At 39.5% G+C, this 13,015-nt stretch overlaps 1 protein-coding gene across 2 annotated transcripts in view; it reads left to right on the forward strand.

The window, feature by feature from the left end:
• The window catches only part of edc4 (enhancer of mRNA decapping 4), a 33,058-nt gene that overhangs the window by 12,596 nt on the left and 7,447 nt on the right, over positions 1-13,015 (forward strand). For both annotated transcript variants that reach the window (XM_065283199.1, XM_065283200.1), the window contains exons 15-27: positions 44-234; positions 332-408; positions 2,491-2,623; positions 3,353-3,846; positions 6,126-6,227; positions 6,830-6,973; positions 7,096-7,129; positions 7,391-7,571; positions 9,271-9,426; positions 9,535-9,650; positions 9,881-10,046; positions 10,457-10,643; positions 11,162-11,381. In XM_065283199.1, the coding sequence (XP_065139271.1) occupies positions 44-234; positions 332-408; positions 2,491-2,623; positions 3,353-3,846; positions 6,126-6,227; positions 6,830-6,973; positions 7,096-7,129; positions 7,391-7,571; positions 9,271-9,426; positions 9,535-9,650; positions 9,881-10,046; positions 10,457-10,643; positions 11,162-11,381 (2,201 nt within the window). The remainder of the gene's footprint in view (positions 1-43; positions 235-331; positions 409-2,490; positions 2,624-3,352; positions 3,847-6,125; positions 6,228-6,829; positions 6,974-7,095; positions 7,130-7,390; positions 7,572-9,270; positions 9,427-9,534; positions 9,651-9,880; positions 10,047-10,456; positions 10,644-11,161; positions 11,382-13,015) is intronic.

Raw genomic sequence — 13,015 nt, forward strand, 5'->3', positions numbered from 1 at the left:
AAACAATGTTTCTCATGTTTAATTTATTTTATGCTCCTTGCAGGCTTCTCTGACCCCTTGGCAGATCTGAATGTGGAGGCCATGAGCTCTGACAAGGAGTCTGCAGATAGCGGGTCACAGAATGACTTGAGTAAGATTCTGCCTCTCCCATCTCCAGCTGACTTCATGAGTCCAGCTCCGTCAGCAATGCCCACCCTCATGACCCCGGACGCCTTCATGACCCCCAGCACATCCGTAAGCTCATCATAGTCCATTTAAATGACCGGTTTCTTCTTGGCCCTTACATCCCTGCTTTTTAGCTGATTATTGATCCTCGCTGTCTTTATTACAGATGCCCGCCTCTCCTGGCAGCAGTGCCAGCAGTCTGACTATCGTAACAGCCATGAGCAGTTCAGACAGCGGAACAAGGTAAGGAATTCACATCATCTTTTCGATGTCTCGAAGGTAGAAGTCGATTCTATCACTTGGGATGGGATATATGAACAGTGTAGTTTGCTTTTTGCATGATATGTGATGATAAATGTGTAAGTCCAGTGTTTCCTCTAGGATTTTTTTCAGCTGTGGCGGCAGGGGGCGCCCATGATGATTATAAATGTAAAAAAAATTTAATGTAGAAAATAGGCTACAGTAAACTAACATGTATTTTTTTATAATTTTCACGCTGTCATTTACTTTTCCTTATATTTATAGCATATTGCTTTTCTATGTTTGATCTAAACTGTATTTTCTTAAAAAAACGTTACACAGCTACGTACGTAGTTCGTATATTTTATTGTAGTTTTAATGTAGTTTGCATTGCAAGTTCGTCCTCGTGTTTAGCGTACAGAGCTGTTACAAAGTCATGCAGTCCTGTTTGATAATCCGCACCGCTGTGATTGACAGAACAACCGACCAGTTATCCGACATCAGCAGCAATTTTATTTCACACCCGTACCATTTGACATAAAGACTGTGACCCCGAGCCGGTCACACCGCAAATCGCGCAGTTAAATATAAACCTTTACCGGTCTTCAGACAGATCTTAAACACAAATAAGCACGGGACATTTAAAAACGAGTCGAATTTTGGTCTTGGATGTTAGACCCGCATTTTACTCTTGTCTATTGAGTCCCGACCTGCATCTACAACACAAATGACACACGAATAGCCTATTACACCCGTTAGATCAAATATTATGCGGTTTACCCGCGGGTACCCCGACCCTGCTGTTTCGTCTGAAAACAGATAAAACAGTCTCACCGTCTGCCTCAAGTTTCTATTACCAACGTTCTTCTCTTCCACGGGAATTATGTAAGTTTCCTTACAAACAGATTCGACTATTAATGTCTTGCAGTCGCATATAAGTAGTATTCAGTATTTAGCCTTTTGTTTTTGGACAAATATCTTATCATTTAATGTGAAACTTTGTGAGTGTCGATCTAAAGCACAGACGATTGACTGACAGCTGAGCGATCAGCAGCGCGCTGCGCTTATAGCCTATACTGAATAACTAATGGCCAGATAAGTTGATAATATGAGTACAGTGATTCCAAATGAATGTCCAAAAAACTCGTAATATGTTAAATCAAAAGTTTAATAATGTCTTTTCTCGCAGCCCTGCGCTGTGTTGGTGTAGATATGCGCCGGTGAACATCATATGCGTGATGACCTTGCAGCTTAAATTACCCTAAATTTATAGCCATAAAGATAAAAGTAAAACAACATTCGAAACTTCAAATGATGTATTTTTATTTGTGTAAACTCACAATAAGGAGAAAACCTTGTGCTTATTTATAATCATTAAAAACATGACGTGCTTTCTGCTGGTTTGGTTTAAGAGCGCGTCACAAAAAAAGAACAGAAACTCAAATATTTTTTTATTCGTTTTGTCAATTTAATAATTATTTAAGTGCAACATATTTCGTATAGGCTTATTTATTTAATTATTATTTCTCAAACAGAAACGTAGCTTAATAATCCTCTGTTGATTTAAATCTATTTGTGCACGAAACTAAACCCATGGAGGAAATTATGATATTTTAGGAGATTTATTTATAAATGAGTGAACAACGCAAATCCGGAAAGGAATTTATTTCTAGACAGCCAGTCTCGCAGAGCGGACATTTCGGTAGCTTTTTTGCGAGCTGCCGCTGTGGGTTTTGTCTAGAAGGGATACAGCAAATGCCGAAAAGTTAAGGATTAGATTTGGAGGTAGGATTATTAGGATGAAAACAGCGGTTCTGGCTAAATTAGATACAAATACATCCTACAATCGTGTGAAATTTTGTGTTTAGAGTTGGGTTTGGTTAAAGGATTAGGATAAAACAGTGCTCATCCAACGAGATTTCGTTTGCTGTATCCCTTCTATCCACAACCGCAGGCGTGGCGGGGATGTTTTAGCAGTGGCGGGCCGCCACGGTTGAATGTATATAGCGGAAACACTGAAGTCTAATGTTATTCTGAATTTAAGTGTTTGAAGTAGTTATCACTCATTTTGTTTGATACTTTTAGGGGTGGAGATGATCTGGCCCAGAGCCCCAAAATGTCTGTGGAGTGTAGCAGCAGCAGTTTGGCTCTCAATGCCAGCACAAGCAGTCCAAGATCCAACTCCATCCTCATCTCAGGCCTTGGGGACAACATCCAGGTAATGATGAATATGGCAAACTGCATATAGTATCCAGTTCTGTCTTTTTGTTTGTTTATAAAATGTTACGTTGTGTGGTGGATTTTACTCCTAGTTTAAAACTTTGTTCGAAGAAACTGATCCAGTTTGTTAGATTTTTTTATTATTATTATTTGCATATCCAAATTCATCCGCAACAGTTATGGTTTATTTCTTTTGTCACAAGAAGGGACTTTTTGTGTATCTAGAATTCATTGACTCTGCTATTGAAGCAGTTGATGTGTGTATGAGTTGAATGTTTAAAACATGCTTTAGGGCATGATGTCACACACATTTCATCTGAATTCCCACTTGCGGTTTAATTTGTTGTGGACTAGTAAACTAGTATAGACATGTTAAGATGCATCACTGTAATTCAGTAATCTTTGATGTTTCATGGATCTCTGTAAACACTGGGAGAGATGTCATGCCATGCACATAAACCCAGGAAACATTTCAGAACAAGCAAATCAAAATAATTTGTACCTGGAGATTAGTTTAGTAGAGCTGCGTGAATAAAAACCTTAGACCTTATTTAACAATTCTTCTTTTATCTGGCACCCTCCATCCACTCCATTTAAATCCTTTTAGAGTTTTTCTCCCCCACTCCTTCTCTCTCCATCTCTTCTTCGAGAGGCATCTCTTCTATGCGAAGCCGCTCCTTATTCTCACGTTCTTCCCCTCCCATATTTCCCCTCTTTCCCTCCACAGGTTTCCCCTCCAAACCCCCCTCTCTCCCTGGACCTCCAGGCTATAGATCCCATGGTGGTCCCCCAGGCCTCTCCGACCAGAGCTCGCTCTCCGGATGTCATCTCCTCGGCATCTACCGCCATGTCCCAAGACATCCCCGAGATCGCCTCTGAGACCTTGCAGAGAGGGCTGGGTGGTGCATCCGCCGACCCCATTTCCGCTCTGCATTCGGACAGCATGGCATCAGCTGCATCCGTCCTCCACCTGCTGTCCCCAAGACGTCGGAGCGGTGCGGAACACAGCATGCTGCCTCTGGATCGGGTCGTAACTGCTGTGGATGGAGAGCAGAGACTCAATAACACGCCCTCCCTGCTGGAGACGGCTCTTTCGCAGGAGAACGCGGCTGCTGCCGCGGGATCCTGTTCAGACAACAGCGTGAACCATGCTTGGCCTGCGGCTCCGGATATTACACGTGAGACTCGCAATAGCCTGAGAGACAATGGTCTGGGAGACTGGTAAGAGTCTCTTCCTGTCTGTGTATAAAGCTTTTATCTGTTTTGTGTATTGATTTTTGTTAAGGGAATTTTACAGTGTACTTTGTCTTTCTGTGCTTTGTGCAGAGGACTGATTGATTCTGAACAGTCAGAAGACTTTTACTGTTAAAGGAATAGTTAAGCAATTATAAAAAAACGATTTTGGTATTTTGGGCATGTTTCCGATGCCTCCGAGCAGTCACACAAGGCTAAAGTCCTATCTACTTGAAAAGGGATAGATGGATATCTTTAAAATTGTGTGATTTAAGATTACAATTAGAAAACATTTTCCATACTGTTGTTTTTTTTTACAGAGCAACTATCATTCGATTCACGATTTTACGTTTCCTTTGGTGTTTAAATGCGTGCTGGTATCTGGTTAATGATATGCTAAAGGTACAAACCCCAAAGTAAACGGTGACGAAAGTTATCGTTTCCAATGTACTGTAAATCTTTTTCTTGACTTTTCTCTTGAATTTTCTTGGACTACAACAAACAGACAGATTGTAGGCAACAGTTTACTTTCTGGTCCTGTTGACATGGACAGGACCGACATTATCATAATTCCTCCTGCTTTGACTCGCAGCCTGCAAGTTAACTCCTTTCAGTATTGCATTGGGAGCAAATCTTTCAAACATGGTAAGGAGCGTCATATTTCCGGCTAACGTCAGAGGTATTCAGGCCAATCACAACATACAGATTTTAGCTGGCCAATCAGGGACACGGAGCTTTTCAAATCAATGCGTTTGAGAAAGGCAGGATATCTGTAGTCACAAAAATGTACAGTATGTGAAAATGTTTTTTAACCATAAACCACGCAAACACATTGTATTATACCAAATACACAAAATAACATTGTTTTTAGCAATGATATAGGTGCCCCTTTAAGCTCAAATAGCCACACAGGTGGACAAGCTCCATACACAACTCTGTACCCCAGAAAATCATCATTTTGTGTCATTATCGTTGCTGTCATGTTGTTCCAAAATTTTTTTTTCATGGAAAATGCACAAAAACAAACTTGTTTCACTTAAATAACAGTTCATAGTAAACATTGACAGTCAAGCTCCACTAATGTATAAATGTGACACTCCCTCAGGTACACATGGCGATTGAAGTTATTGTTATTTGTTGTGCGCTACATAACCTAAAAAAAGTTGAAGATTATCGGTGACTTAAAGCTCATGTAACACACGCTGTTTCTGTATTTCTGATGTTAATCTGGAGAACCTATAGAGTAGTATTACATCCTTTATATCTCAGAGTCTTTAGTTTAATCAGATTTATAAAAGAAAGATAAGCTTAACCGAATCTTTCCGATAACGTATGAAACAAATGAAGAAGGAGGAGTTATACCGCGGGGGAGCGAGTACGAGTCTTGCACACTTTATACAACACTGTTTAACTTATAATTCACTACATGTTCGTGTCATTTATATAATATGCACGCGCCTATTTCCAACATAAGACAGAAGTCTTACTTGCCGCATGCAACTCATGACCCGGTTGGGAAAATCCAGTGCATCAAACACACACGCAAAACTCCGCTGCTACCCCGGATAATAAACTATATTTATTGTTTCCATAAGGCTGGCTTTCTTCTCCTTACATCCAAAAACACACTTCTTTCGTGCCATTGTTGAGTTTTGAAATTAAACAAAGCTGTGTTGCGTGATAAGATGTTTGCAAGTTCTAGCATCTCCCGCTGATTGACGGGTGGGCGGGGTTTTCCGGGGGAAGTGCCCATATAAAGAAGTGATGCGTATAGAAACCCCTGAAACGTCAGCTGGACCTGTAATCGAAAAAAACTTTCAGAAACTTGTACAAACCCTGGTGAAGTGCATTCGGCACAGAAATACTCTGTAACACGCCCAACTGCTTTTTTGACACTTTGCCTATGTTTAGCATGAGGAAACAACTCTATAACTGTGTTAATAAGTCAGAATGCTTGAAATACCATTGAACCACACCTTTAAATTTCTTTTAAATGTCTCTAAATTAAACCAATTTTTTGATTAGATTAGATTACAAACAGGATTACACCATCGTGTGACCTCACTAGATTTACAAAACATCGCGCATAAAAGTAGTCACATTCACTTCTTGTTCATATTTTGTCCTTTTTCGGTAATGACAGCCTATAATCGCTATCATATTCTGTTGTATAGAAGATATGACATAATGTAAAGATTATTTACCAATAATTTTGTGGACACATTCATGAAAACACTAAAACATTTGTTTTGAACGTATCATTCCAGCTCCAGGGAGGAGATAAAGGACAGACACATTTCTTCACCATACCACAGACGCACTTATCACCTGACACAGAACGACAGTCAAGATGCAAGCGCAGAGCAGAGGTACATGACAAAGTCTGAGATCTCATTACTCTATTGTACTCAGGAGGTGTTATTTTTTTGCAGTTTGTGTTAGGGGTCAGTGTTCATGGTTTCGGTTTAAAGTCAGATATTAAATGTGTTCTGAGTTTGTGACACCACAGAAAAATGTGATATTAACCACTCAGACAAATTTTAATGTTTTAAAGAAACCAAATAAATAAAATAGGTTATCAAAATCGTGAAAAAACAGGCAGGATTCTCTGTTCTCAAACACTGGGGGCGTGTCCCCTGTTGGCGCTGACACCACGATTGTGTTAGGGGTGGGGCCATGCACGGTGGCTCAATTGTGTCATTGAGCCATTGTTTTAGGCCTGCCCAAAATTCTGAACTCAGAAATGGTGAAAAAGTTTTTAATGATATAACTCTGCAATTTAGTACTACATAGTTCACAGTCTTTGTGAAGTGTTTCAGCAATAAATTTATTTATTTTATTTTACCATTTATAATGTGTTTAGAAACAATCTTCAATTGACTTGTCTTCCTGAGTTTTGCATACAGTCTCACTATTAGTTTCCATTGTTACAATTTTTGCTCGTCTTTTCTCTCCCTGCTCTGACTAACAGCGATCATGATGATGAAGTTGCCAGTCTGGCCTCATCCTCTGGAAACTGTGGCCCTCGTGCCTCTCACAGACTTCCTGTAAAAGACTGGAAGACGTCACCTCGCGGTTCTCCTAAACTCAAGAGGAAGAGCAAGAAGGATGAGGGGTAAGGGGATGACATTCGACACTGTAGAAATATTCTGATTTATGTGTCTCATATGAATTTGTGCGGTTAAGCTGTTCAGCCTCATAATCTGATTAGACCGTATTCGTTCTCTCCACATTCAGCGAGTCCTCACAGTCAAGACAGACTGACAGCCAGGTAAGTCTTGTTTGATCCCCTGCATTACTATAAGAATACATTTCTAAGTATTTGTGTTTTGTAAACGCCATCAACATTCATAAATGGCTCTAAAGAGAAAGTTTGCTGAGTAGGAACATTAAATGCATGTCTAGTGTCTGATTCATCACATAAATGAAACATAATGCTGTGGAGATGAAAACAAAGAATAGCATTTGAGTGTTCTGCTGTGATAGAGTTTTTGAGCTTCACAGATAAGAGATATGCATGTTGTGTCATCAGATGAGCGTGGAGGTACAGGACGAGCTCTTGCAGATGCTCAGGACTCAGCAGAGGGAGATCGCTGAGCTCAGACAGAACCAGCTAGACCTGCTACAGAGGGTCACAAACCACATGGATGCTGTACAGAGCTCAATCATGGCTCACATCGAGCACGCCATGCTGGCACAACAAGAGCAAGAACGTATCCTTCCACCAGGTGGTGACTCGCAGCCACTTGTAAGATAAGAGCTAAGATAGATAAAGAAGAAATCCGCAGGGATGATGTATTTTTGTAGGTTAACTCGGTAGTTTGCATTATGCTGGTTTCCCCGCAAAGCAGGCCATTAATTTTTCATATAGACTTTAGGATTATCGCAAAAAATAAGTTGTGTTTAACAAAAATTTATGACACTTTTGTCCATCTTGTGCCGAGTTCAGGCTGCATGATTTTAGCCTTGATTTTGACTCCCGTTGTGAAAAATCGCAGAGAAATGCCAGTAATCACAGACTAATCAGTGCTCGTGAGTGACAATCATAGTGTTAATTATCAAACATGCGTTTTGAGAGAATCGCTGACGAATTGCGATCAATCAGCGATTCAAAATCATGTAGGAAAAGAATGTGTTAATAACATTGACAATTATCTACAGCCAATGAGTGCGCAACGTACAGGGCAGCTGAAAGTTCGGAGAGGAGTTATGATCACAGTCTCACGTGCGAACTCCGGTCTTGCACACGTGACCCCATGTTGTTTTCTTGTCACTTCTCGCTTTCATTTGATTGCGAGACATAGTTTGCTGACCGGGACAAAGTTGTCATTGATTCTTCCTATGGTAAAGTCTTGCCGTGTGAAACCACCTGTTGCCGATCCATTGTGCAGTGTGAAAACAGCAGCGACTGAACGCTATCCCTGATAGTCATTCAGTGTGAAAAGATCTGTGACCAGACTACTTTGAAAATCATGCAGTATGAACTTTGCGTTAAGTTAACTCAAGTTAGTCTTTACAGGTGAATATACATTTTATGAATTTTAAAGGGGACGTTTCACAATACTTTTTTAAAAATTTATCTTTGATGTCTCCTTAAACGTATGTGAAGTTTTAGCCCAAAATATCATCTAGATACTTTATTATAGCATGGTAAAATTGCCATTTTGTAGGTGTGAGCAAAAATGTGCCGTTTTGGGTGTATCCTTTAAAATGCAAAAAATCTCTGCACTAAATGGCAACTTTGTGGTTGGATAGTGCAGATTAAGGGGCTGTATTATCCCCTTCTGACATCACAAGGGGAGCCAAAATTCAATTACCTATTTTTTACATGCTTGCAGAGAATGGTTTTCCAAACTTAGTTTTTGGGTTGATCTTTTTCACATTTTGACCTTGATAGAAGCACTGGGGACCCAATTATAACACTTAAACATGGAAAAAGTCTGATTTGACTCCTTTAAAGTGTAAATGTGTTTACTAGAAATATAAAAGGTTGACTTTTGACTTAAAAATTCATAAAAGTTTAAGTGTCAAAAACTTCTGTTAAACGCAGCTTATTTTTTGACAAAATCCAAAAGTCTACTGAAAAGTGAATTAGCCTACACGGCACTGTATTCATGTTTGAATGTCCCCAACTTTTAATTTTTTTAAACATTTACTGATTCTTTTTTACTTGAGTTCATCAAAGCAGGTTTTTGAAAGGAATAATCCTGTATGTAATATTCAATTCAGTTTTATTTCTATCAGGCTTTCACTGTATGCATTTGTTCACAAATAGAAACTTTAGGATCAGGTTTTTGCAAAGTACTGTCTGTTTTATGATGATATCTATTTTATATGACAATAATGGGTGATCACTTTGGAATGGTCATGCCCGAACAATCTGTGGTTGGCTTTAACTAACTGGTTTAATAGAGAGAAGAATGGAACGATTTTTGGCAGAGGGACAAAGCCGGAACCAACAGCTTCAAGACCAGCTGGTTCAGCAGCTGGTCCAGACTATGAGCAACAGTCTGTCCAACCGGCTGGACAAAGTTGTACGTGAAGAAATGAAGAAGACCGTCCCACAGAGTGAGTGCCAAGCATGTTAAGTTTTCTGTTTTAGCTCTGAATGACAGCAAAGTACATTTTGCTCGTCTCTATGAAAAACTAATTATTGATTTTCCTGTTTTAATACAGCCATATCAAAGAGTCTCGAACCCATGACTAGCCAAATGAGCAGCACCATCGCTGCTAAATTAACCGCCGTCGAAGGAGCATTGAAAGAAAATGTCACCAAAGTTGTTAAGTCCAAGGTTAGTGGCTTATAAGTCTAGATAAATGTGTTGTTTATTCAAAAGTCTTAACTACATTAAAATGAGGGTGTACAATTGTTTTTGAATTCTCTATCAGAAGAAACATGAAGTTTACAAGCAGAGCATCCTTAACCCTGAATAATTAATTGTTAATAAAACCCAAAATAAGCACAAACTAGGAAAAACTGTTAATTTCTCCATCCGTTTTTGTCCCGTCATTGCATTCACAGAACACTACAGATGCGATCGGCCGTGCTGCTGCAGAGGCCATGCAGGGTCCCATCCAGGCAGCCTACAAAGAGACCTTCCAGAGCATCGTCCTGCCTGTGTTTGAGCGAGGCTGCCAGTCCATGTTTCAGCAGATCAATGACAGCTTCAAACAGGGGACCAATGAATGTAAGAACTATTGCAGTTAAAAGCATATTATTAAATACAGCATAGATTTGTGTAAAATGTCATGCATACACATCAAGGCCAAAGACTGTCACCTTCCTACAAAGTCTGCATGTTTGTGAGACCCTAACCAGTCACAGACTTAACCATAAATTTCAAATGTTTAAAATCATGCCTTGTCGTCTGGTGTCCCGACTAGCGAGATATCAGTGATTAGTGAGGTTGTGAGATCTCTCTTGATGTTTTCTAGCACATATTACATAGTAATGAGTAAACGTGACTTATACTTGGTCTGTGGAATTAATAGAAGTGAATACTTATTTAATAGTTTTCAACAAGCAATATGGGGTCAAAAGTGTTTGCTGTAATGTGTTGCTGTGACTAAATATCTAATAATTCTACATTCCCTACAGACATTCAGCAGCTGGAAACTCACATCAAGAACAGGAAGCAGCAGGACCAGGATGCACGGGATCCTGTGATTGGCCAGCTGCAACAGATGATTGACACAGTCCAGAGTTCCCAAGACCAGCTGGCCAACACTGTGACAGCCAGTGTGCACTCTGATGTTCAGCATCAGCTCCACATGATCGTTGGAAAGTAAGGCTTATCATCACACATACAATTACCTATCCCTCCTGTTTATTAATGGAAAACTTAACTGCAAGCACACAGAAAGCAATTGATTCAGGAGTTCATGCAGAGTAAGCCTTATAGCCTTGCTGTAAGTTCCTCACGAACAGATTGGCATTGATGGTACCCAGCTTAATCCTGAGTTTAAATGACCAAATGATGCTGGTTTGTTTCTCCCACAAATGCAATATATGTAGCATTAAATCCAAGCTGAAGGCACTTATTTTAAAACCGCAGGAAGATTTGTTTTACAATTTGGTTATTGCCATTTAATTTGCATTAAACTGCAAGAGTGTGCACTGAGGTACTCCGTTAGCTTTATTCAGTGATGTTTGTAGAAGCTGAGTAGTTTTAAGCTTTGTAATTCTCTCTCACTGATAATTAAACTAAAGACACCTAAAGATATTTTAAAATCAGGAAAGTCCTTGCATTGTGACCTCATAGGAAGCCTGTTTTGTGTACTTAATGTGATGTTCTCTTTGCAGTCTCCAGGACTCCATTTTGACGCAAGTACAGCGCATAGTTAAGGGAGAGGTGAGCCTGGCAATGAAGGAGCAGCAGGCAGCCGTCACCTCCAGCATCATGCAGGCCATGCGCTCGGCCGCAGGAACACCTGTCCCCACAGCACACCTGGACTACCAAGCCCAACAGGCCAGCATTCTGCAATTACTACAGCAGGGCCAGATCAACGAGGCTTTTCAACAGGTAACCACTAAACTTGTGCTTTATAGCGTATAATGTTTCCTGTATAGCTCAGTGGTAGAGCATTGCGTTAGTAGTAGGGATGGGCATTTTTCAGTAATATATAATTTTCAAATATTTAAGCTCATAAAAACAAATATTCATATATTAGTTTATTTATATGACATTAATTAAGACATACTGTACGTTTTTTAATTTTTATGTATTTTTCATTTTGTCACAATTTCCCAGAAGGCTTATATGCGTATTTTTAAGTTAAAAACATTGTAAAAAAAGATGTTTTTAAAATTCCTCTTTAAAAAAAAATCAAGATAAAGGGCATTAAAACCTTGCATGGCACGAAGGCGGAGTTAAATCTTTGGTTAAAAGCTGGTCGTTTCACGAATTCGGTACTGTTCGATCTTACAAATATAATATATTATACCAAAAATTATACCCTAACTCCAAACCCAAGCGAAGTTTGAGGACGCTATCATCATGTAAACAGACTCCAAATACCAAGTGAGAGCCCGGAGCGGACGAAGAAACATAATAGGGCTATGCAATAGAGCTAAAATGTTTATCATCGATATACATCATGTCATATCATTCGATAGCGATAATTATTGATACATTTTATTAAGCTTTAAAAAAAAGACAAGTAGAAAAAAGTTTTTATTCAACCCCTGTATGTTTTATTTACACACTTTATTAAAGGTGACATAGAATGATTGAACGGGGTATTTATCATTGTTCTGTGATGTGACATGTAGACAAAAATGTTTTTGTTTGGGTCTGTAATGCCTTAGAAGCTTCCTAAAAACCTCTCACAGATAGCTCTTTTAGGGTGGGGGATTTTAAACAAGTGGTTTTGCACCTATTTGGCTCCCCCTACGGGCTTTACTTGCAATCTCATTAGAGAATGCAAGGTTGGCCCTCGGTTGAACACTGTCATCAGCGCGTCACCGCCTTGAAAGCTGCGCTGACACGTGCAGGGCATATAATAGGCTGTTTAAGATCCAGGAACGGTGATGTAATGTAGTCCAATGCAGTTTTAGCAATGCATTAACAGACATCTTACAAAAGTTTTTTTTCCTATCATTATCGATAAAGGAGTATTGACGGTACATATTGATATTGTTTTATCGCCCAGCCCTACTACATAACAGACTGCACAGTCGGTATATGAATCTTTTTTTATTTAGTTAAAAACATAGACATGCTTTTGTGATGAAAGACAACCATATTTAGCCAAACGCGTTCTTGTTAAAGCTTGTTCTTCTGACTACAATAATGCCAGCTGCGGAGAACAACACAGACGGAGCTAATAAAAATATCTGAATTAAAAATTATTTTACAAATAACGTAAGCTGGCTTGATACCTTATTGCCGACTGTGCAAAGTTACGAGCTTAATTTAACAACACTTCGCAAAGACTGAGCTATTGCTGTTAAGCAGACATCTGCAGTTATCCGGTTCGTTGTCCACAGAGCACCAGGTATAATAAATGTTTTCAGTTTAGTTCTTCATGTCTTAGTCTCGTGTAGCTGTATTAACAAAATAAAGTAGGCTATATAACAAGAAGCTAACAAATCTCTCATGATGCGCTGATGCGGCAGAGAAACACGTCTAAATAACACGTGAGCCGATGGCCAAAA

This window comes from Paramisgurnus dabryanus, chromosome 9 (assembly GCF_030506205.2).
Source record: "Paramisgurnus dabryanus chromosome 9, PD_genome_1.1, whole genome shotgun sequence".
NCBI classification, from domain to species: domain Eukaryota; kingdom Metazoa; phylum Chordata; class Actinopteri; order Cypriniformes; family Cobitidae; genus Paramisgurnus; species Paramisgurnus dabryanus.